We start from the raw sequence: 25043 nt of genomic DNA on the forward strand, positions 1-25043 counted from the left end.
CCACTTAAATTTGCCTGCGGTGCGATTCCAAATTAGTCCCATCAGCCTCGTAAACAATGGATTTGCTCAGTCTCTGCTCTGGGGAGATACTAATTATAAACACTAATTATGATATTCTATAGCACATTTCTTCACTCTATAGAAGTCTTACTATTTAAAAAAGAAAAATGATGGAGCTGACCCAGTGGCCTAGTGGTTGAGTTCGGTGCACTCTGCTTCAGGAGCCCAGGTTCCATTCCCAGGCATGGACCTACACCACTTGGTAGCTGCCATGCTACAGCAGTGACCCACATACAAAATAGAGGAAGATTGGCAACAGATGTTAACTCAGGGCAAATCTTCCTCAAGCAAAAAGAGGAAGATTGGCAACAGATATTAGCTCAGGGCCAATCTTCCTCAGTAAAAAAAAAAAGAAAGAAAGAAAAAAAGAAAAATGACAATTTATAAGTTTGATTTCTAAAGGAATATTTTTTCTAATTATTGAAATATATAGTAGATATCATTTAGTATATACCTCACTTATACAATATTAGTTTTACTAGTAAATGGTTATTTATTTGCAACTATTCCTAAAAGCCCAAGTAGTACTAACCCATTTGAAACATCAAGCACTCATATTCTATGCTGTTTGGCTATTTAAGGAAGTAGCATTTTATGTCATAAAAGAAGATGAACTTAGTGCCTCCTCCTTCCCTCTCACCTCATGTCAAAAATCATTAACCTATTACGATGTTTGGAACAGTTCTGCCTGTACTAGACGTTTAGAGATGCTATCCAGTTCGACTGAGCACACTTCAAGAGTAGTATGTTCACTGACTTCTTTAATGAGCCCACTCAGTACTTTTATATTCTGTTCTTATTTCAATGAAAGCAGATAAACCAATCCTGAGGATACCAATATAATTCATCAAAATTTATTGTCTTGTTTCTTCCTTAAGTACTTTTTTCCCATCTATTCGGCCTAAGTTAGAAATAATGTTGATACCTACCTGCAATATGTATTTCCTTAATATACTTTACAAACTAGGACTAAAGATACAAACAGCTGAATTTAAACATCTCTGCAGAAATCATACCTGTGAATCTGACCATTTCTGTGCAGATAGTCTAAGCCTTCCAAAACCTCTTTAAGAATTGTTGCTATTATCGCCTCTTCCAGAACCCCGTTCTTGTGTTCTCCTCGGTTGACGATGTATTTTATGATATCCAACATTGAACCTAAGGGGACGGACAGAAGAATTGAAAAGTTTGTGTAGACACCTTCACTACCTTTCCAGATAGGGCTCCACTACTGAGGAAATTAAACAGGAACAGCAAAACATGCTTTTTGTTCATTTAACACAAATATTCCCAAGACATACAAACAATTGCATGGCACAGGATGACCAGAAACACTACGTCCAAGTTTATAACAGCACTTTCAGTGTGAACTTAAGGAGAGGATTCTGGCTCAGGAACCAGAAGACTAGTCAGGGCCATTTCAGGATTGGTCCCTTTTCCCTAGACATACAATTGGTTACAGACTCAAAAGACGGTTCCAGATGTCTGAACTGAAAAAGAGGAACAGGAGGCCAGGAGAAAAGACAGCAGTGAACTGCTGAACACCGTCATTAACGTCTAGAGCACAGGCAGGAGCCGAGAAAAAAAGCATGCGCCTCTAGATCCTTGCTTATAACCAGAAGTCCTTCCTGTGACTTTAGGCCATCTTTATTTTCATTTACTTGATGCGTCATGTACTCACTTTTATAACAATGAAATAAATACACAGCCCTTTGTTACTATAAACAGATTAGTATCCTTGGCGCTGTGAATTCATGTTTCAACACATATTAATTAATATTCCAAATCTCTGGGTCATTTTAAAAGCTGTAATTACCTGAGGGTTCAACATTTCTGAGAAGTTAACAAATGGCTTACCTCAGGACCTGCATTTGGCTCGAGGCCCTCTGTGAGTAACTAAGAGGATTGAGTTTCCCCATGCAGTATTACTGCACCAGACCAGGCACCCACCCCTCCTGAAAAGACTGGATATGACTAAATATTAAAGAAAACAAATGCAAATCTTTTCCCCCTCAGAGAGAAACGAAACACCTCCTTACTCATTGACTCTTGGATTTTTGGATCATTTAGAAAACGAAACTCCCAAAAACATTTTATTTTTATCTTCTAAGGCTATACCACACCAGGCATGTATGCATTTCTGGCCTGCTGAAAGAAAACTGAGCAAGAGTCCACATTTGCCCACATTCTCCTCACCTGTGGAAAGCTGTTTAACACCTGTTCCTCTTACCTAAAGCCCAGGGAGACTAAATTAGATTCCTTTAAAAAGACAATGAAATTTTCTATCAAGTTCTCAGGAAAGGAGATGGGATAGTCTCAAGCTTATAAAAGGCTGAGATAAAAATAAAGAGAGGAAATAAAGTCCTCAGCTTGAACAGAATATTTGGGGCTATCCAGGGCCCCAGCTCACCAAGATTTCTCGTTTCCTCAGAGTTGGTGGAACCCCACAGGAAGAGATTAAGTTAAGGTCTTCTTATTGACACAGCACCAGCCACTGCAGAACCAAGCAGCAGTCCCCACACTCAACACTGCAGGCTGGCTCCAGCTAGGCTTCTTTTCTCTTTTTTTTTTCTCCTTTTTTTCTTCTCCTTTTTAATTAAAAATTAAAGTAGCCACTCAAGGAAACAATGACTAATAGGATTGACAAGACTGGGAACAGAAATGAACTAAACTCTCCCAGGCTCCCCATCGAGACCTACACAAGCAGACCCAAGGCAATTACAACACATTCATCATCTCATTTCTGGGCCTCTGCTTGATCAAAGACAGCTTCTTTTAAAAAAAAGTTAAAATGCCTCCCTGATTCAGCCTTAGCTGGAACTAGGTCTGCAGATGAAAATGGGCTTGACAATAGAAATTCTGCTATGTCACTTTTGGCTCCGTCCAGGCACCATGAAATGTTCTCCTCTGTTCCTACACCATACTTCATATCTCAGAAAGATATACAAACAGTGAGAGACATGGGTATGCTGAGTGGTACAAAGGAAATCACTTGGTCTTCCTAAGCTTCAATTTTCGGGGCCGTATAATGAAGGTGATAATATTTGCAGCATAGCATAGCTTTTAAGGCAACATGTCCTACACTCACAAATTCCCACACTAACAGTTACCATGTGTGTGGCCGTGAGCAAGCTGCTTAACTCTCTGGAGCTTTGGTGTACTTCCTGAAAAACAGGGATGGTGGCGTCAACCTGCCATTCAGAGTGTTGTCCAGGTTAAATGAAATAAGGTAAGTAAATTGCATTGAACAGGACCTAGTCAGAGAGCAAGTGTCCAGTAAAGTTAACGGTTATCATTATCATTCTTTCTCAACTAGTGATGTTAAAAGATTAAAAGAAATAAAATACAAGAATGTGAAGTTGCCTTATAAACCAAACTGTTAATGGCTTTTATAACTTCAGTGATCTGAGACTAGAGTGGGAAAGCTACTTCCCTTCCCATGTGCTAACCTAAGATGAAAATAGTGTCACTTCTGATCAACATGGCAAGCAAATAATTTAGCATGCAGAAATTTCTCCCCATTTCATTTGAAACAACATTTATTGAGCACCCCCAGGGTGCCAGGTTCAATGAGTTAGAAGTTCATTACACCGTGCTTTCCTCATGAAGTCCACAATCTAAATCTGCACTGTCCAATACCATAGCCGCTAGCCACTTGAGGTTATTTAAATATAAGCTAATTAAAATTGAATAGAAATTCAGTCCCTTAGTAACATTAGCCACAGGTCAAGTGTTCAAGAGCCACAGTAACTAGTAGAAAGTGGAAAGCACAGCTAAAGAACATTTCCATCATCACAGAACTTTTAATAAACAGCAATGAAATAATTCATTATATTGCAATATGTTAAGGACTTGAATAATATTAAAAACAAAGAGTTTAAAGAGGAAAGACTGATTAAATCTTTTGAAGAGAGGAAGGGGTGGCTGTAGAGAGGACGTAGCCTTTTAGGACTTAAGCACATGGAGAAGCACGGATAGACATCTAGGGCAGAGGAACAGCGCAGGGAGGGCACCGAGCCATCAGATGCAGAAGGTATTCGGTGAGCCTCCCCTACACCAGGAAGGCCAGGACAGTCTAGGAAGTTCAGCCGAACTGTGAAAGGCTTTGAGTAGCCATGTGAAGGTTCCTGGACTTTGTTCTTGAAGCAAATAATAAACCAAGCAAAGCTTTTAAATACGGGAGTAAGAAGATCAAATCTAGTTTTATGCAATATGCTTGGTCACACAAAAAGGAAAAAAAAAAACAAGCAAACAAACAATAACAAAACCCACTTACCTCCACTTAGTAATTTCATGACCAGCCAAAGTTCATCTTTAACCACAAAAGAGGTATAATAGGTCACTACGTTGGGATGGCTGCACTGACTCATGGCTTGAATTTCTTTCTATAAAAAGAGAAAAACATGATATAACATGATGGAGTGAAAATCGGGGAGCAAAACACAAGTGAACCACAGTTGAGTATCTGGGCACCTTTCATGCTTAAAAGCATACCTCAAGGGCTGCCTAAACCATGAGTGCGAAGAAGCTACATGAGAACTAACTCTCTCACCCTCATCATCAACTCATTAGAATTAGAAAGGCCTCTACAGGTGACCATGGACCAACCACAGAACAGAGGAACTTCAAATCGGCATCATCACCCAGATACTGTCCGACTCTGCCAGCACAGGGCCCTGCCACGACTAAGTGCCTCCCAACGGAACTGAAGGCCATGACAGAGAGAGAAAAGCCTGAGTGAGCGATTAGGAGACCTGGGTCCTGGTGTCAGCCTGAACTCTGGTGGGTCTTAGCTCCTCCCTCATCCAAAGGGGGCCAAAAAAAAAAATGTTTCTGTTTCTCAGGACTGCTGTGATAGTAAATGAGAAAATACATATGAAAATGCTAGAGCATCATTTCCCAAACTATATTTCATGGTAGACATTCCATCAATGAAAAAAAAAGGCAGGGGAGTTGGCAGGTAATGTGAAATAAGCTTAGAAAATATCAGACACTGTATCGCACTCTAAGAGTCATGGGGAATATTAGTACTGTCAAGGGCTCTGAGAAGTCCTGCAGTAGATAAAGTGTCACCATTGAATCCATATTAACAATGCAGGAAGATAATGCTTCATATGCCAAGTTTAGGAAACTGCTGTGGAGAAAAACGTTTTCTATAAAGACATAAAACAACAAAGGTTTGAAATCAAACAAATGGGCAACTTCAGTAAACCACATTTTTCTGCAATAGTCAAGTTCATATCGGTTTTGGATGGTTGTTTTAACTTATTGCCAGATGATTCTTATAAAGCTTCAGTCGAATACTAACCCTCAATCAAAGTTACCAGAACCACATTACTCACTCCCAAGGTGTTGTCCAAGAGCCACAAGAATAACTTAAGTCATCAAAGAAACCTCCTTTATGTTGTTATGCATTTATGATGAAAGAAAAGTATATTTATGCATCCTGTAAGTATTTTCAGTAATAATAAATGTCTAGTTAACTCTGAGTTAACTTAATGTTGCCCGACGAGAATATTCCAATTTGGGCTGAAATCTTTGCAGACCCAGTGTTACTTAATTCTCAAATTAACAAGACCCCAGTCAGATAACTTGGCCAAAATACTATGACACGTAACATATATACATACCTTGCTTTTGACCAAGGATAAACTAAGAAAATCACTAATTTTTCTAATTTCTCTTTATTATGTAACAACACTTAACCTTCCGCATTTCCCTCATCCATTAACTGATTACAGGTTTTCTAAATCTGACACTTTTCAATTCGGCAACTCCTGTCCTTTGAACAAGATCTGAAACCTGAGGTCCAGTTTCCATCTGTTTCTGGTGTTAGGTTTTGATAGCCTAAGACACTTCTGAAGGGGAAATGGAACACTGCCCAGGCCACTCCTATTTCAAGTCACCAGCGTTTGCTCATTGTGTGGATGGCCCACTTTGAGGGCCAGCAGCATTAGGTAGGGTCCAGTTTAAGCTGATGTCCCTGTTGTTCACAGAAATCAGAATAACGCTTTTTGAAAGTATGTGTGCTCCACATTCTCACCATTTTATAGTCAACGTAAACAAATGCCTTCCTACTTTCTAACTCCAAACTTTCAAATCATTAATCAAAATGCAAATAAACAATCAATGCTCATATGAAAGGAAAATTTTTTTCATTGAAGCAAAGTTGGAACAGAGTCTGGAAAAACATGTTTTTTAGCCCTTTGCATTTAGATGGCTGGAATCACTTCCTATCTAGAGCATCAGGTTCTCAGACATCATAGTGAGCAAACTGGTGTGTGTGTGTGTGTGTGTGTGTGTGTGCATGATAGAGAGAGAGAGAGAAACTCTTTTAGAAAATCTATGGATATAACTTACCAAATTCTATCCCTCTGAAGTTTTGGGTCTTAGAGGTACCAGTTGGACATTTAAAGGTCCTGAGGATTTAAAGAAAAAAAAGGGGGACACAGATACCATCCCTACTAATACAACTCCAGGTGCAGTGTGAGGGCACATCAAAGAGGAGGTGGGGGACCTAGGAGTGGACTGGCGTCAGTCTGACCACTCAGCCCCATTCAGCTTCCAAGTAGCATCATTGCTCTCTTCACCACTTGGCAAGGGGGCCCCTATCCCCACTCCTACGCCATCCATTTTACTGCCCGGCCTTTCCACACAGCAGAGCCTCTAATGCTTAAAGACACAATGAAACCTGCCTTAGGAAAAAACACCAGTCACTCCGCCTTGGGATATGACCTGTGCTATCATTGAACCCCCATAATAAGTAATATTTCCACAAACAGGGTAGAAATACACTTAAAGAAAGAAGAACTAGGTGTTCTACCTACCTATCCAACACTTATTTTAGTTTATATATAGACTTTTTATTTAGTTGCCTTCTAGAGAGGTACAAAATTTATTCATTTTGTACCTGTTAGCATAGTTTGGCTATGGTCTGAATATTTGTGCCTCCCCAAAATCCATGTGTTGAAACCCTAACCTATAAGTGGATGGTATTAGGAGGCAGGTCTTTGGGAGGTGATTAGGTTACGAGGGTGGAACCCTCATGAATGAGATTAGTGCCCCTATGAAAGAGATCCCAGAGGGCTAGCTCGCCCCTTCTGCTACGCGAAGTAGTGAGGAGTGTGCAGTCTGGAAGACCGCCACCAGCTGACCACGCCGGCACCCTGATCTCAGACTTCCATCCTCCAGAACTATAAGGAATAAATTTCTGTTGTTTGTAAGCCACCTAGACTATGGTATTTTGTTACAGTAGCCCAAACATATATTTTTTATATTTTATATTTTGAAAACTATAAATATTTCTTGAATCAAACAGCATTTCCACAGAACTACCCCTTCCATTTCTTTTCAAAAGAGTGATGATGGTTGCTACTTGAATCCTTCCTTGGTAAGTCTATCAACAAATTATCCTAACTTTTCCCAATGCCCTAACTTCACTCATACGGGTAGGCAAAGCCATTTATTCTTTTTTCCTTTTTCTCCCCAAAGCCCCCCGGTACATAGTTGTATATTCTTCGTTGTGGGTCCTTCTAGTTGTGGCATGTGGGACGCCGCCTCAGCGTGGTTTTATGAGCAGTGCCATGTCCACGCCCAGAATTCGAACTGACGAAACACTGAGCCGCCTGCAGCGAAGCACGCGAACTTAACCACTTGACCACGGGGCCAGCCCCAAAGCCATTTATTCTTAAACATATTCATTTGTTCCTGTCCCTAAACATGACAAAAGGATTGCCCAAAGATGAATAAATGGACATGATAAAAAAACCTCTTTATCCAATTCTTCCTAGAGAATGAATAGGTTCTAATACTCTATTCCCCGTAATTAGGACATAATCCATGTAAGAAGTGGGATCTAGAGCAGTGCTTCTCAAACTTGAATGTGCATAGAGATCAACTGCGGACCTTGTGAAAATGCATATTCTGATCTGGAAACCTGGGGTGAGGCCTGAGATTCTGCACTTCCAACCGGCTTCCAACTGATACCAATGCTTCAAGTCAGGAACCCAGACTTTGAGTGGCAATGCAGTAGAAGGCAGACAGAGAGGCACTCAGGAGGAGAGACTGTGAAAGGAAAGAGCACAGAGGGCCGCAATGAAGGGGATGAGGTTAGAAGGCCTGAGCAGGAGAGCAGGCCCAGGGGCACCACCTAGCTGAGTCTGACCTTAAGAAAGGGGTAGGAAGCAAAGTTGGAAATACGGGAGACTGTAGTGTTTGTGTTCTGAATTTCACAACTATGGGAAAGGGTAAAAAAAAAAAAAAACCCAAGGGGAGAAAAAAACATGAGGTCAAAGTTGGAAGAACTCACAGAACTCTGAAATCCAGGCAACACATTTGCCAAAACTATAGTCAAGGAATATAACACAGTGGCTCCCTTGGAAGTCTAGTGAAATAAGACCCAGACATGTCATCCAGCGCCAAACCAGGCTATGGCACAGTAGTTAATCTTCCCTGTGGCTTAAAGAGCTGGATCTCCTCATGCAGCTTCATCTGAAACACATCACAAGTGAAATTTCACAAGAGTGGGAAAACCAACCCAAACGCGGGAGCAAGTAAAAAGCCTTTCCATCTGCTAAGACTGAAGTGGCAGCCACAGCAGCATCCCTCTGCTGGGAGCAACGCAGGCAGAAGACAGATCAGAGGGACTCCCACACACTGCTGCTGCACCAGCCCAGCCAAATTCACCAAACAAGGGCATGATCTAGGCCTCTCATATGGGACAAATGAGGTTTGGTGGGGGATACGAAAAACACAGAATACCCTACCCTGAAAATATGATGGGTTGGGTGGAAAACAACAAAAACCTGGGAAAATGCAAAAAAAAAACTGTTTAAATATTCATGAGGGATTTTCTAGTACTACTATGTAGCATTTGTGTCCCCCCCCAAAAAAATCATTACTCCTATAAATAGTACTGAGGACAAGCAGGCACTCTGATTAACAGGGATGTGACCCACAACGAGCCACAGAGAGAAGGGCTATACTGTAAGACACAGCTGGCTTTGCAGCTTGGCTATGCCACTGACCAGCTGGATCACCTGGGCAGGTTATCCACTGTCTTCGAGCCTCAGTCTCTCTAAAAGGAGCTTAATAATGCCATCTACAGAGGATTGTCATGAAATATGTGAAATGAGATCTATAAAACTCCTAGCTGAACGCCCAGCACATAACACAAATGTTAAAAGTCTCAGTTCCTCCTTTGCATGTAAGCATACCCACATTGATCACTGATCTCAAGGGTCCCAAGTTCCTAACTAAGCCTCAAAGGTAAAGACAGACCCTGGCAGCAGCACCCACCTTCTCCTACAGAAACATTACCTACCATGCTCTGCCTGCTCTGCTGCCTCAGGGAGTGTCCCAGAACACATGTATAGGTCACCGGGCTATGAATTTTCAGCTTCATTCCTGAATCTACATTGTCCCTACCTGTGTTTTTCCTAATTCTGTCACCCTGTGTTTAATTTATCACCTTGCCATACTTCAGGCACCCTGGTATGCTGCCTCAAAGCCTTCTGGAATAAGGAGCCTAAACATATACTTATGCAAGGGGTTCAGAACAAAGAGAAATAAAAAGAGTTTGAAGATATAAGAATGAGGAAAAGGCTAAAGCCTAGTTTTTCTTGTCCCAAAGACCCCGAGATTCACAAAGCACTAAAAGGAAAGATTTCCTTACTGAAAGGGAACAGTTTAAATGGATTCTGAATTCGAAATATGAAACTATACTTAAACAAATTAGCATATTTTCACAACTTATGTAAATCCTAAATAAATCCTTCTTTATCTGGTATTGGTGGCAAAATATCCAACTCAGGCTTAGTTAAGAAATCAAACCTACTCAAGCTCCAACATCATGTGCAGCTAAATGAGAGGAGACGCTGTTTCTAACTTTATTCCCAAGCAACAGTTCTCAACCTTGGCTGTGCACTCAAATCGCCTGGGGAGCTTTAAAAAATACCAATGCCTGGATCCCAGCCCCAGGGACGCTGATTTAGATTGGTTTAGGATACAGCCTGGGAAGGAAAATTTTCAAAAGCTCCCAGGTGATTCTAATGTGCAGCCAAGGTTGAGAACCAACTGCTTTCAAGCCAAGCATGGAGAGGCATTATTCTTTCAGAGAAATGCTGAGAGAAACATCTAGCTCCCAGGCACATTTCCACACTGCAACTTAATCTAAGAAGGAAAAAGTATAAATGATCTACAAATACTATCAAATGAAACATACACTTCCAAATGCAAGATATAACCAAATACGTCTTTCAAATGCATGCAACACCCTCCAAGCATTTAAAGAATTCCTTAAAGGACATGACAGTAACTGGTAAATAAAAACTCTTTTCAAAAAGTCGTTCTCCAGCTCTCACTTCCATAACATCGGCATCATTAGGAAGGCTAACCTAACCAATCTTCATAAATAACCCAATACTTTAAGTAGCATAATTTTTTTAAAAAGAAAAAAAAAAACATTAATGATTTCAAAAGTCAGCCAAGAAATGGAAGAAAAAGATTGACAAAGCTCTTATAAGAGCAGTGAATTTTCCTAGACTCTCATTTTCAATCATGAAAAATGTCACTGTGAGATTCTTTTTAATTATAAAAAGTTACATACCACATATGCAGCAAACTCTTGCCTCTTTTAGAATAAGAGTATCAATAGGAAAATCCTACTCAAGGAAGAGTAAGTCAAATATTCTGACTTGTACCACCTACAAAAGAATCAACGAATGTCCCTTGCCAATTGGTTTTGTAGTTATTTTCATATGATTTCATATCTGTGTTTATCCAAGTACAGTCCAATTAAAGGCAGGATTAGAACTGGGAAAAGTCTAGATATTTTGAAGACAGGGAACCATTTTTTAAAAATTTAGGAAAAGGGAAGCATGAATTCTGTGATAGCCTTAATCAGTGTTTGTTCAGAAGTATTTAAAACTAGAGAGAGCAGCTATAAAAGGTAAAGTGTCCTGGGAGTTGGTGGTCTGGAAAATCCCTCAAAATCGGCAGGGAAATCACAATGGGTAAATGTCTACTTGCTGAGAGAAGAGAATGTACATCCCAGGGCCTACGCGCTTGGTTATGATGTCACAAAGTTGGGTACTCTGCAAAAACTGTCTAAAAAAATAAAGAATTTTGCATGGAAATGTAGAAGCCGCTAGTATAGGTATTTTCTTCAAAAGAAACAAGGAGAGGGAAGAAAGCAAAGAATAAAAGAGTGATGTTGAAATACTATAGGAAAATTCAATGGGGAAGCGCCATTTTCTTTCAGAATTGGCTAAAAAAGTTCTTCAGCAAATGGTAATAAGAATGCCTTATGGGTTCTGAAGGCACTTAGGTTGGCCATTATGAACTCTGAATAAGGCTCAGCTATCAACAAGTGTGGTTTGATCATTTAATTGTCTATGATTGAAAGTACTGAAAAAAGTAACATCGAGAACTGCATTAAAAACAAAACATGAAGAATTTTTGTGTCAGCCAATTTATGCTGCTGGAAACCTCCAGGCCAACCTTCAGCACTGCTGCTGTATTTGGCTTCATCATCAAAAGATGAGAATGTGAGGTGAAATGTGTCTTGTTCTTTTTTGTGGTGTCCCGTGTCCCACGCCTGGGAACATTCTGCAGTCTAGGGTTCTGCCAGGAACAATCCTCTTGCAAAAGTGGCAGAAACCTTGCCTAACACTCTCCAAACTTCTCCCTGAGTACTTCAGAGTCTTTCTTTTTCAGCAGCAGCCTAATTAATTGTGTAAATAACCAAACCGAAATAAGAAAGAAGATAACGTAGGAAAGAACAAAAGTATGTGTCTCAACCCAAGCAACGACCTTCTCCAGAAGTCTGTGAGGGTGGCAAAAGTGAGATGAAAAAAAAAAAAATAAGACGTAACTGAAGTTGTACTGAATTTGGGAATGTTTTACTCATTTTTTCCTACTGTGAAAATGAGTATGTGCTGGGTCTCTTTGTTACTGAGCCCATGCAAGTCCAGAAATATAAGTGTCCTTGCAACATTAATTTCTGCTTACTTTTTGAAAAAAGAAAATGAGATGTTAAACATTTTAGCAAGCCATTTCTAGCAAATATGTAAGAACACTTAAAAATAAATTCAATTAGTATATTTAATTATCTGAATCAACTATGAGATAACTCTTAAATTTGGCGTTCCAGAAACGAAAATTTTCTCCAACCAAATCATACATATTCCTAAGCTAATGTAACTTTGGAGCTGTAAAAATAAATTAGTTTTGCATAGATATGGTATTTATTCTCTAATTTGTTAAAAACATATGTCCTCAAAATATCCAAAAATTTCCCATTTCTAATCCTGCCCTCAATTGGACTATACTTGGGCAAATACAAACACCAAGTCATATGAATATAATTACAAAGCTAAGTGGCAAGGGACAAATGAGAGTACAAAATTTAATGTGTGAGACCTGAAATGCTCAAAATAGTACCACTTTCAGTGAAGTAGGCTTGCATTTTAATGCCATCCCCTACAAGAAACAGCCAAATGCAATTTGTTACCACGTATGATGAGGAATGAGCTGGGATATGAATAATTAATTCACTAATTAGAAAATTCTTCAGTTCAAAAAAAATGGAAAAATACTTTCATTGATACAATAAAAAAAACCACACATTACAGCTTCCAGCTTTTTAAGCTGATGTCCTCAAACTAGAATAATTTTTTTCTACAATAAACAAGATTTGCAAAACTATCAACATAATTACAGAGATTAGGTAAAACAGTGCAAAAAGGGGTTTTTTAATTTTTTTAAATCTCAATTAAAAGGAAAAGAAACACTTCTGCCTAGAGGAACGGCTCAGAGGTCCGCAAACGTCATAATCTAATTTTAAAAAGATGAAAGAAGCCTGTGTCAGATAATGGTTAGGGGATAACTAAAGTCTTCTCTCAAATGACCATTAGGCAAAGTGAATATCTGGAGCTCTGTTCTCCAAAATAATCTATAAATCATAGCTAATTCATGCCTCTGAAGAGAAGGAAGGAAGAGAGGGAGAGAGGGGAAAGGCAGGGGGAGTAAGGAGGGAACAGCAGATCAAGAGAAATGAGAAATAATCAACAAAATAACACTACAGCATAAAGCAAAATAAGGGCAGTGGCTTTGCTCTGAGGAATGAGATCTCTTGACTTATCTATGAACATTAATAAGATAGAGTAAAATACCTTTATAAAGATAATACAGGAAGAGAAGGACATACGCCAGAATTTTCCCAGTTCGAGACTGAGAAACTCTTTCACTAGTTATACAGGAGAAACAGATGGCACACCGTGTACCCAAATCTATGAATTTACAGTGGATTTTTATTGTTACGCCACAATACCGGAGTGACTTGACTCTAAATTATAAAGCCTAATTTGCTAGTAATTAGTGTTTTTGTTCAAGTGATTTTTAAAAAGCAATTTCGTTAAAGGAATTAATTTTTAAATACAAAGAATCATAGAACTCTGGTCATGATAATAAATCTTTGCCATCAAGTATGATTCCTTATTGAACCAACAGGGAGACTGAGGATCAGAGGTGAAACCAATTGGGCCAAAGTCGCTAATCCTAGTGAAGCGCGCAGGCCCTGTGAGCCAGGGAGCTCTTTTCCCTCCACCACAAGTTTCAGCACTCATCATGTTTGTGTAGCCACTGCTTTTTGAAATGACTTTGCTCACATTTGTCAGTCATTGCAAGCTAAAATATTTTAACGATCATTATACATTATTTCATAATCTAATCGCTTAACTAGATATTCTCTTTCTTTCATTTCTTTCTCTTTAAAGAAATAAGCACTTGGCCTGGCCCCAGGGCCATGATTTCTCCTTTACATACAGTTGTCCCACCCCTAGGAATTAAACTGTAAGCTTGGACGGCACTGATGAATGGGAAGGAATAAGAAAATGCTACTCAGTTTTCTGTGACCAGCTACCAAAAACAGACTGAAAATAGGAGAACGCAAGTCTAGAGGAAAAAATTGAGAAGGATACCGATTACAGTCTAAAAATCAGAAAGTCAAGTACGGTGATGAACCACAATGTTCATCAAGCCTTGGGTAAAAAGAAGGGAGAGTAGCCTGAAGCGTGGAAAAAGTGGGTTTTAGGATAAATAAAAGGAAGGACCGTTCACATTTATGAAATCCATTGTCACCTGGTGATGGAGACTAAAAAGACAGATGACTTCAGAAGAAGCAGATTAATTCTTCAGTCATGTAATAGATTTTAAGGGAAGCCAAGTGTGCCCTCAAGTAGCATCCCTAACCTTTGAGGTTGACCACAAACCGGAGAACCAAGCTCTCTCACAAAACCTCAAGGCCATCTTCACATAGAATATATTAGTCTGCAGGACAGTGGGTCAGACTCATTTGGCAAGTCTTAAATTCCTATTGGAAAGCAAGAACTGCCTCAATGGACTACACATCAGAGAACCTAGCAATCTGCTAAACCATTTCCAGACAAACAGAGGAAAAGGTGCAGAAAGATACCCCTAGCTCAAAAAACCTCACCAATCCAACACAAAAATGAAGACTCCTTTACGAGTTCAAGCGCTCCCCATGGAACATGAACTCTCTTTGTCTTCCCATCACCTAAGTCAGTGCCTAGCATCTAGTGGGTTTAATAATTATGGAGTTAACAAGTTCTGCTCCAAAACTACAAATATCTCCAAGAGGGTGTTAAACTAATTATAATCAGTCATTCACATCTCTGTAGAATTAACAAATACGGGGTGAACAACTAATACAGGATTAACAAATCTCAGAAATTATCAAAGCATTTAAGTTGGGATGGTCAGGAATAGAGAACAGACCAGTAACACCCCCTTAGCTCCTCAAAAATTAACCACCAACATCATCATACCTAGAGAGATTAAGATATAGTTAAAGGCCAAAGTCTAAAACATACGTGCAAATTTAACAGCATGCATAGAAAATAATTAGTTAAGATGAATTAAATGCCATTCATGTGATGCCAAGGAAAACATTTATTCTAGGGTATTCTAATCTAATTGCTATCAAAATAAAATGAATTTTCAGTAAGCACCTACCTTTGTTCTCCCATATACACACCCAAAACTCATCCTTTTTATGGGCCTAAACACAATGTAGGAACTCATTAAGTATTCACCAAGCTAATTAATGTATATTAGACATGAAACCAAATTATCTTTGAGGAATATGACAATGCCCATTTTAACAGTATGAATTTTATTTAAATTACCAATTATTTAGCACCAATGAGCTCATCTAACATTTTTTTTCTTCTCTTCATTCTCAGAGAAGCTGGCACTGGAATTAACACTTTGCTCGAGAAATCATGAAATCACTTGAATCTTTCTTCAGCAAAACCTGGAACAAACTCATGATCGGAGGAAAATCTACTGATAGCCTCCAACACACAAAGAAGCACAGTCCACGGCCAGTTGTCCAAAGCTGTTCTGTGCCATCAGATCTGACCTCTGTGTGTAAATGCCACCTTACTATGGGAGTCGGGGTATAGCGGGTAGAGACAGGGCAAAAAGTAGGGGGTGGGAAGTGACACAGTTTCAGCAGGGGAGGCCAATGTTCCAACAGCCAGCAAATAGTTGATAATTGTGACTTCTATGACATAACACTCTCACAAGATAAGGATTCCAGTAACCATTGTTTCTTGTAAGAACAATGGCTTCCAGTTAACACATGGCGCAGTTTGTGAAATGATGCAGAGCACTGACCTGTATATAACACACACACACATGGAATTAAAGGATTATTAGGATACCGGATGTCCAAACACTGCCAAACTGTGAACCCACAGAGATAATAAAAGTGTGAGCAACAGCAGTATTAGAAATGGAAAGGATTACAGCAACTTTACTCCACACAATCTCACGTACCAAAAGCTAGGCCAAAAGACCAGGCAACACTGGGTGGCCTATACTGTGAGTTCCATTTCTTTTTGTTTGTAAAGGACCTGAGAGTAGGACATCCTAAAGAACCACAGCCATTCCCATCTCTAGGCATACCAAGACATCAAAAATTCGACGGTTCAAGATTAAGGAAAGATCAAAGCAATAAATCAATATACATTTTAAATGAAAAATAGATAACTATGCATATATTCTATAGTCCATTAATACAACATGGGCATTAAGGAGGAAAAAAAGAATGAGAGAAATAAATTAACTCCTAATAAGCAATCTCATAAATCCCAAGACCTCAGATTGACAGAGCCAAACACAAAGTCATAAAGCACATGTCCTTGCACCGACAGTTCTGCCTAAATTACAGCACCTCCAAATGACACTGCTGTGCTTCCTGGTCCCAGGGAAACAGAAGAAAGAGCCTAGAAAAACAGTCTCCCTGCTGACCTCCACTTGGGCCCTTACACAGCTACCATCACTGGCAGCGGAGTGCTGATAAAAAGCCAGCAGAGGGAAAACATAGAGGCTTTGGGCAACTGCAGGCTTGGTAAAGACCAGAGACCACAGCATGGGCCCAGAAAGCTGGTTCCAGAACTGTTAGACTCAAGTACACACAAGCTTTATACATATTCTGTACATATAAATATTCTCCTAGTGGCGAAATGATGGCTGTGAGACCTCCAACAAAGCACCACAATCAAATACAACTATCATGGGGAAATTCTTCAGTGATATTTCCAAACACTACAAAAGTTTAAATCTATACTCCAAATCTTAAAAAAAAAAAAATTAATGTATTCTTAGTATAGCCACAGAATTCGAGGTCTCCTAAAGGGATCTCAGAGATCTTCCAATTCAACTCTCTTTTAAATAGGGCAGAGCTGTTAGGTAATTTGATTAGAGTTAAAAAAGCAAGCTAGTGGCAGAAGCAGGACCCAACTCTCCCCACAGTTTGTTCAGTGCCTTTTCCACTCAGGGAAAGTGACCTTGAAAACTGGTCAGATGACAAAGGCATGATTTTATTGGTCACCACGATAGCAAGCAACAGAAGTGTGCAATCATAATATCAGTAAGAACAAAGCACAGCAGAGATTTTGAAGAGGGTAAAAGCCTTAAATTTATGCAAATTTTTGGGGGGGGGAATTAACATTAACTTGAGGAAGCCCTTACTTTCATCTGAGTTTTAGAAGGCAGTCTGTTATTTCATTCCCCGTGAAATCTACGCCCTGTGTAGCCTAATTTAAAATGTAAGGCCAAACAGATCTGGAAAAGTACAGCTTTACCCTTGTACTTAATTTATACTATAGCGTACTGTAATTAAGCCTGAAATAAAAGCTATATTCTGAGGAAAGACAAAAAGCCCTTGTTAATGGCATTCCATTGCCAATGTAGAACGTAACAAAGCCTTCTTCATCTGGAGCCAACTGTCATTATACTTTGTAGCTTGTATGGAGCTATTGGACTAATATTTGCACTGGGATTAGAGTTGGGATAACCAATCAGTTAACTCCTCCACTGCAGTTTTCTATTATCCTCAAATAAATGGCCAAAAGGAAAAAAAGAAAATTGGCAAGCAGAACGACAACTATATTTATGAGATTAAACTCTGAAACCCTTCACAGTTTGCTGGGCAACTAATAACCATTTGCCAAGCAGTTTATTTAATAATGAGTCAGTTAAGCCAAAAGCAAATGTTCCTTCAACCGTCCAACGCTACCTCAGTCATATCCACACTGACAAGCTCCAATTATTTCTGCAATGTACTTCATTTAGAATAAGAGGCACAAGTTGCCATGAACGAAAAACTATTCTTATTAGCCAAATACAAGTTACCCTGAAATATTTTGAATAACTGAAATTTGTAGGTGATTTTGCAATTTATGAAAACCAAAATGACCAACAAATTGTTTGGGGAATAATTCCTCTCTGTGTCATGATTCTAGACTGAGGGCCGGAAGCTCGCCATCCAACGCTGCGCTCAGTGTCACAGGATCTTAGGTCATTTGAGTCTGTTCCCTTGTTTTATAAAATAGAGTTTCAACACTGCGACCATGCCCATCGGGGGCTTATGAGGACCGAACAAAATAGTGTTTGTCGAAACAAAGTGAGCTGGATTCTATACAACACAATTAGAAGCTACAGTATAATCAATCAGGGGAGGAAAAAGCCGTGTGGGCTGCTTTCCAAGAAATTCGTGCATCAAAATAGGAGATAACACTAAGTTGCCTTTGCTCTCTCCTCTCCCCGCCTCTCCCACCCATTTCCACACACGCTTAAGTTAAGAAAAGCAACCAGCTGGTATCCCCTTCGCTTTACTTACTAATAGTTCATCCATACTGGTCTGGCATTTTTCCAAGTTGATCCGCTTTATTGCTACACGTTCTTGCCTGGGTTTGCAGAGAGCAGCCTGAACCACAGCAGTAGCTCCACTGCCTGAAACGAAATAAAAACAACATTAGCACTCAAATGGTGAAGTCTGGTTGCTATTTGCGACCCCCTTCATAAATAAATATCCACTTTTTTTTAAAGTCTTCTATTCAAGGTATTCAAAACATTACCATTTGACATCTTTTTAAAGAGTTTAAGTCCGAAAATAATTATCTGGAGGAGAAAAAGGAAAAACTGGTCTTTTCTAGAAGATACAAAGACAGAATCTGCACTCCAGAGGCTTACAGTCCAGGAAGGTGGCCCACGTCAAAAGAGCCTGTTGGAATTCAGTGTGTTTACTACCAACCAGAACAAGGCTGAAAAAGTGACTGGTCTGAGGTCACAGGGGCAAGGGACACGGGCTTCTAAGCACAGCCCTGCATGGAAGCCATTAGCCTCCTCAGATCCTGATATTTTCTAACTTCAGTGCCTTTAAAACATCTCAAGCTCTTCTTCCACTTCAGCCCAAACCAAACCACTTCAGCCTGAGCCACTTCAGGGCCTCCACACGATGCTGCGACAACTTATCTGCTCTGAGCACTCTCTGAGCTTATTTCTTCAGAGTTGGCTCTACAATTAGAAGGACAGGAATCAAGCCGAGTATTCTCATGTTGAAAGCACGACTTTCAAGGATGCCAAGCGAAATGATGCAAATGTGTAATTACAAAAGCTCTCAGCGTTCATATGAATTTCCTATTTCTAAGGTTTCATGATCATTAGCTAATGCACTCAAACTCCTAGGAGACAGTCATGTCATTATCCATATTTTATAAGAGCAAAATGTAGACACGGAATGATTTGTGGTAGAGCACAAAGAGCTCCTAATCGTATTTATATTCCATAGGGGCAAAAAGACCTCTAGGTTAAGGCATCTCAATTCTGCAAAGAATACCAAAAATCTCATTCTAATCACATAAATCCTCTACCACTGAAAGACTGCCAATGAGAGAAACAGCCTGTGCTCGGGACTGTGCAAAAGGGGGCCAGATGTGATAGTGACCTTTCTCCTTAAAGTTTTCTTTGGGTACTACTTCCCAAATGAGTCACCAAATATCGTTGGGGGTGGGGGAGGGGCATCTTTTGGCAATAAAGAAGAGAGAACAGTATTAGCTTTCCTTATATATGTCATAGAAAGACATGACATTTCTACTGCAAATCAAGGCTGACCCACCCCAAGGAAGTACCCAAATGGGTCTTTCGAGCTAAAGTTCTGTTCTTTCTTCTTCCCTGTGGCCTCATCATCAGCCTAGCCCCCTGACCTGGTGACCCGAGCAGATCACCCTAATGCTCCAAACACAGGTCTCCAACTTCAAGACTCAAGTTCCAGGGAAGTCCCACTGTGTTCACTGGGGAAGAATATCCACATACTGACCACCCACTGAATTGTAGGCACTTTACTCATATAATTCGCATTATAAGCCTGTTTCTTTTTTTTATTATTGGCCTCGACTTATATGTGAGAAAACTGTGACTCGGAAAACTTGCCCACACAGCCAAGTACCTGAGCTGAGATCCGAGTCAGGTCTGCCAGACTCTAAGGTCTGTGCTTTTTTCTATTTCTCACAAGCCAGAGCACACTCGTCCCTTCCTCACTCGTTTTGGTCTTGCTACGAAAATACTTTCTTCTGTCCTATGTGGTTAAAGAAAGAAGAAACAACCTACAGGGAAGGTTCAAGTGAGCCTCACTCTAGAGTTCAGTTCGAGGAGAGGGTTTTGTCAGAGGTTGTTTAAAAGGGCCTTCCTCTCCCTAATCTCACTGCTTGCTCCGTCAGCTGCTACTCTAAATCCCATGGGTTGGCCTCCCTGCCCCTGCAGATCACAGCATATTGGGTTCAATCCAGAATGCTCCAGATACCAGAGCCAAACACTACAAAGAGCCCCGCTGATAGCAAAGTGTATTTTCCAGTCAAGGTCTCCAGAACAAGAGACTACCACTGAAGGGAGGTGCAGAGAAAAGTGATAAGTAGCTAGTTAGCACTGGGCCTGGCACCCAACAGAGAAATCAACAAACATCATTAGCTACCTGCCGATGGGAAGTCACTCTCAGCCCCATGTGCTGTAAATCTCCCTCCAATCCCAACCCACCCCCCGCCCCAGCCTTAATCCACATCCCAGAACATTCTCAAATCAGGGGAACTGAAACAGGAAAGATGAAAACAAATTCTCAGGAAGGATAAGACAAGCGCATGTAACATGGGGCTCCCTCTCATAGTCAGATAAGTCCCTGACTATAAAAATCTCCTGACTTCCACAGACAGATGAAAGAATATGGACACAAATGAGAATTCTGAAAAGGGGGAGAGAATGGTGGGGAAAGTGTTTTATTAGAGCTATACAACCAGAGAATTGTTATTGCTTTACAACTACAGCTGACTAAAGAACAACTGGCAGCTTCTCATCTCTAGAGAGAATAAATTTGAAGCTTCTTGACATGAGATTATTGTCAGAGCATGAATGAAGTTAACCACTCACTGGACAGTTTGGGAAACTCCACTTCGAATCCAAAGATTTCCTTCAACTATAACAAAGATCAAGAACAACATTAAAGTTACAGGGAGGCTTAAAGACCATCCAGTTCAACCCCTGCTTTCTGGATGAGGAAGGGCAGGGAAGAGAGCTCTCACCAGAAACCAAATTGGCCAGCACCTTGATCTGGACTTCCCAGCCTCCAAAACTTTGAGAAACAAATCTCTGTGGTTTAAGGCACCACTCTATGGTATTTTGTTATGGCGGCCTGAGCTGACTAAGACAAAAGGCTTTCATTGTCTGTTCTAAGTCATTCTCCCACTGTTACCTATGGTCAATTATGCCATACAAATTAAAAGTTCTCAAAAACTTCCTAATTAATTCAACAGCAACAAGAGTCAACATTCAACTGAAGGGCCTCTGCTAGGCCACTGTAGTTCCCAAGTGTTAGGTTAGTAAGACACATGAAAAGGAGGTGAGACAGGGATTCTATCCAACCCTGCAACTGAGTCCCTCTGTGACACTGGGCCTAATTTCTCTCTAAACTTCCATTTCCTTAACGGGCATAATAAAATCTACCGGGAAGGCTTAATAACATAACATACTTCACATGCTTGAAAAACATCAACTTAAGAAATGTTAGGCTTTCTCTCTGGGACTCATTTCTCCACCTGTAACATGAAGGAGGTAGACGATATCTGTAGTTTATGTAGCACCAAAAGGAGAAGAGAGAGGGCAAAGTAGCTCCAGGTCAGGGTTGTTTTATTTTGCTTACCAGGAAGATCCAGTTGGTTTATAAGGGGGAAGAGGATGGCTAAGTGGAAAACCAGAAGACTAAATGATTTTTAAGGTCTGATACAGCCTGATAAGTCTAAAATATAAGATTAACCCAGAGAATTCAGGAACAGCTATGAACTATATTCTATAGCTAAACTTCTCATTGATAATGTACTTTGATATCCAACCTAAAGAAATGATTTTAAAAGATCTTTGTCCATCCAGATTGTATGAGTTCATATCCCAGCCCTGCCACACACTAACTGCTTGTCCTTGGAGAACTTCCATGACTTCTCCATGCCTCAATTTCTTCATTTGTAAGATGGAGATCATACCACTGAGCTCAAACGGTGGCTGTGAGGATCAAATGAGCTAATACATGGAAAGCCCTTGGAACCGTGCCTAGCATATAGGAAGCACTAATTAAATCTTAGCTAGTATTACTCCTCAGGGAAATCCCTCTAGGTCAACTGGTGTCCTGCCAATTTGTCATTTTAGTGCTACGTAATATTTCATGATGTTAATGTACCATTATTTATTCAGCCCATCCTCTACAGATGAGTATTCTCTTTATTTCCAGTTTTCCCCCAAGACAAATAAGGAGCAACAAACATCTGGTACTTTTAAAAAATACATACTAATCCATAAGAACTTTTCTTTATGTTAAAATTAGGATTTGGTCAATCACCCAGTAATTCCTTCCCATAAATGTCAGAATTTTAAAAAGGTATTACGTTAGCCTCTGACGTGAATGGTGGCCAGCGGAAGGAAATTCTGTCATCACATCCTACTTAAATGAGCACCAAGCCAAAATTTTAACAAGAGTTTGCCCATCTCTTAGCATATAAAAGGGCTCCTTAATTATGCTTACCTATCCTTTCTCAGTGAACAGAGTCCAGAGTTGTATCAGGAGCTCTTTTGAGATGCGCTGACTGATGGTGTGTAATAAAGAAACAAATGGCTTTGGTCCAGCTGATGATTTCCTCCAGTTCTCTTTACCCAATGTACTCTGTTGTGCTCTACGTACATCGTGTGTCCAACCTCAAAGCTCATAAGGCCAATCAGGTCACGTGAGGACCGGAAGCTGGCCAGGGTATGAATGGACACACACGTGAGCTCTGCAGGGGCACAGCTGCCACCCGCCTCTGTCCACTGTCACCCTGTGAGATCACTGACCTAGTATGGCAAGATTGTGATTTCTGCAGAAAAACTGAAAATTCAGAATTTGGTGCAAGATCTCCTAATATCATAAGGTTGCAATTTTTTTAAATACAAAAGCATTGTGAGCCACATAAAAGCTTGTCGTAGGCCGTACTTTGGCTCCCTGCGTTACTACTATTTGGCTTCCAAGGTGTACCCTTCCTTACCTGATGGTCCAAATTCAAAATTATTTATTAGATTACACATCTGAAGATGACTTTTCTCTACATCAAAAATGGTCACATTTCCTATGGTTCAATATAATATGAGAATGTACTCAGGACACTGGCCCAAATTGATTTACAACATGTCACCATGTTGCCATCCACCTCATCCTACTATTTGCACAGAGAAAGCTATCAGGGCCCTTCGCCTGTCATTTGGTGCATTCTAGGTGAAAGGAACAGGCGCACGGTAAACTTGCAAGTCAAACACAAAGAACAGAAACAATGAGACAGGTGTTACGTGCAATTTGCTATACGGATTTCTTTACAAAACAGATGCTACCACTGGCCTGTCTGGATAAATGGTATACAGACGGTGTGTATACACCAGGCTGGGCACAGCACGGTCATGTTTCTTAAGGCAGCCACAAACACATGACCCTCCTCAGCGACCTGGTTTGTGTAACAGCCAAGCTGACTGAGTTATGTCCTTCTGCTTCTGTCAAAAGAACCAGAGAGCAGAGCCTCCATCTGGGGTTGTCGGAGCAGGCTTAGAGTTTACTATAAAAGATAATAAAGACCAGGGTGGGGTAGAGAAACGGCCGCTCAGCGAACGTACTGACATTTCACCACCGAACTGGATACACTACCTTACCTGGGAAAGCCTGGCTTGTTAAAACCTTTAGAGGTCACGGACCTCACCAAAGAAAAGCAGCGCTTGTGTGTAACTCAGCGAGCACCATCTGATAATACCACAGAAAAATAAAAAGTAGCCTGAGGGTCTGATCATAAGAGAGATAGAGGGAAACTGGTGTATGGAATCAAATTGGAATGAATGCCAGCAAACTCATCTTGGACCTCAAGCTACATCTAAAGCAACAATTAAAAAAAAAACAACTCTATAGCACACTTACTAAACTCAGAAGGTCTGTGGACTGGGATTATCTAACATAAAGAAAATCAATAATCAAAATTACTATGAGGGGAGACAGGTAAATTATAGGCACCTGGTTAAAGACGAGTGGTATATATAGGATAAGGAGCTGTTAAGTATCGGACTCTGTTTCCATCTAATTCAATTCAACTCCTAGACATTGTTTTCTTAATGATACACACTAGATTAAAAAAATCACTCTGTAAATATGATTACTTGCCAGTTAAAAAGAAGTTCACAATTAGTCCAAAGAGCACTCAGAGGTTAGACCCCCTAAAGCTGAAACTGTATTCTAGGATTCCAGTTCTAATGTTGACACTGACCAACACAAAACTTAGAGTAAAACACATAACCTCTCTGTCAGTGAATGTGCACTTATTTTTTAAGAAAAACACCATCCCATATTGAAGGGGGGGGTGGTGACAACCTAGCCCCAGGGATTGGCTATGAACCACTCGAGATGCTGCCTTCTTGAACAACCCCAAACAGGGTTAGTCACTTCCTCTCTGCTCCCAAGGACTCAGGACAGCCTCATCCTAGCACTCACAGGCTTACTGGGGGGTGTCCCTCAGCCTTATTACTCCTGGAATCAGCCCTTCACCTGAGGCCCTTGCCTGGAACGCAGGAGGCCCTCACTAAGTGTTTGCTAAGTGAATGAAACTCTCGTCAACCCATCCCTGGGGAGGCCACCTGTAGACAGAGGAGGTGAAGCTGTGTTCGAAGCTGGGTCTACACTTAGAGAAGACTACGCCCTGGTAAGCTATAGAACCTAGAAGCAGGGAGAAGAGCACTTTTCCTCAACATGCTATCTCTGGACAGCTCATTGCGTGTGTTCTAAGCGGGTAGTTGTTGGTGGATGTGGCAGTTAACTTCAAGGAATGAGCCTGGGGAGGCTGTCTGCCTGAAGGCATTTCTGATTTACAGAACATCCGTTTCAATTCTGGCGTCAAGTGTCACAGGAAAGCTTTTACGGAAGAGAAATGTTCCACCAGAACAGGTTGGGAACATCAATTTTTAAAATTGAATCCCCTGGCCACTGCTCAGCATGTAGGAGCCACACAAAATGAGGCAGGCTAAAATAAAGCAGGGCCTTCAATGATTCCACTTGAGTATAAAGAGGTGATAGA

General features: G+C 40.4%; 1 protein-coding gene across 5 annotated transcripts in view; it reads right to left on the reverse strand.

The window, feature by feature from the left end:
• Positions 1 to 25043, reverse strand: part of STK39 (serine/threonine kinase 39) — a 277088-nt gene that overhangs the window by 203308 nt on the left and 48737 nt on the right. For 4 of the 5 annotated variants that reach the window (XM_023623086.2, XM_023623085.2, XM_070241166.1 and 1 more), the window contains exons 2-4: positions 18269 to 18381; positions 4337 to 4445; positions 1077 to 1218 (exon numbers count right to left, since the gene is read on the reverse strand). In XM_023623086.2, the coding sequence (XP_023478854.2) occupies positions 1077 to 1218; positions 4337 to 4445; positions 18269 to 18381 (364 nt within the window). Of the gene's footprint in view, positions 1 to 1076; positions 1219 to 4336; positions 4446 to 18268; positions 18382 to 18506; positions 18908 to 25043 lie in introns of those variants that run through there. The other variant, XM_070241164.1, reaches the window with a different exon arrangement.

The sequence above is a fragment of the Equus caballus genome, chromosome 18, assembly GCF_041296265.1.
Source record: "Equus caballus isolate H_3958 breed thoroughbred chromosome 18, TB-T2T, whole genome shotgun sequence".
In the NCBI taxonomy this organism is placed as follows: Eukaryota; Metazoa; Chordata; class Mammalia; order Perissodactyla; family Equidae; genus Equus; species Equus caballus.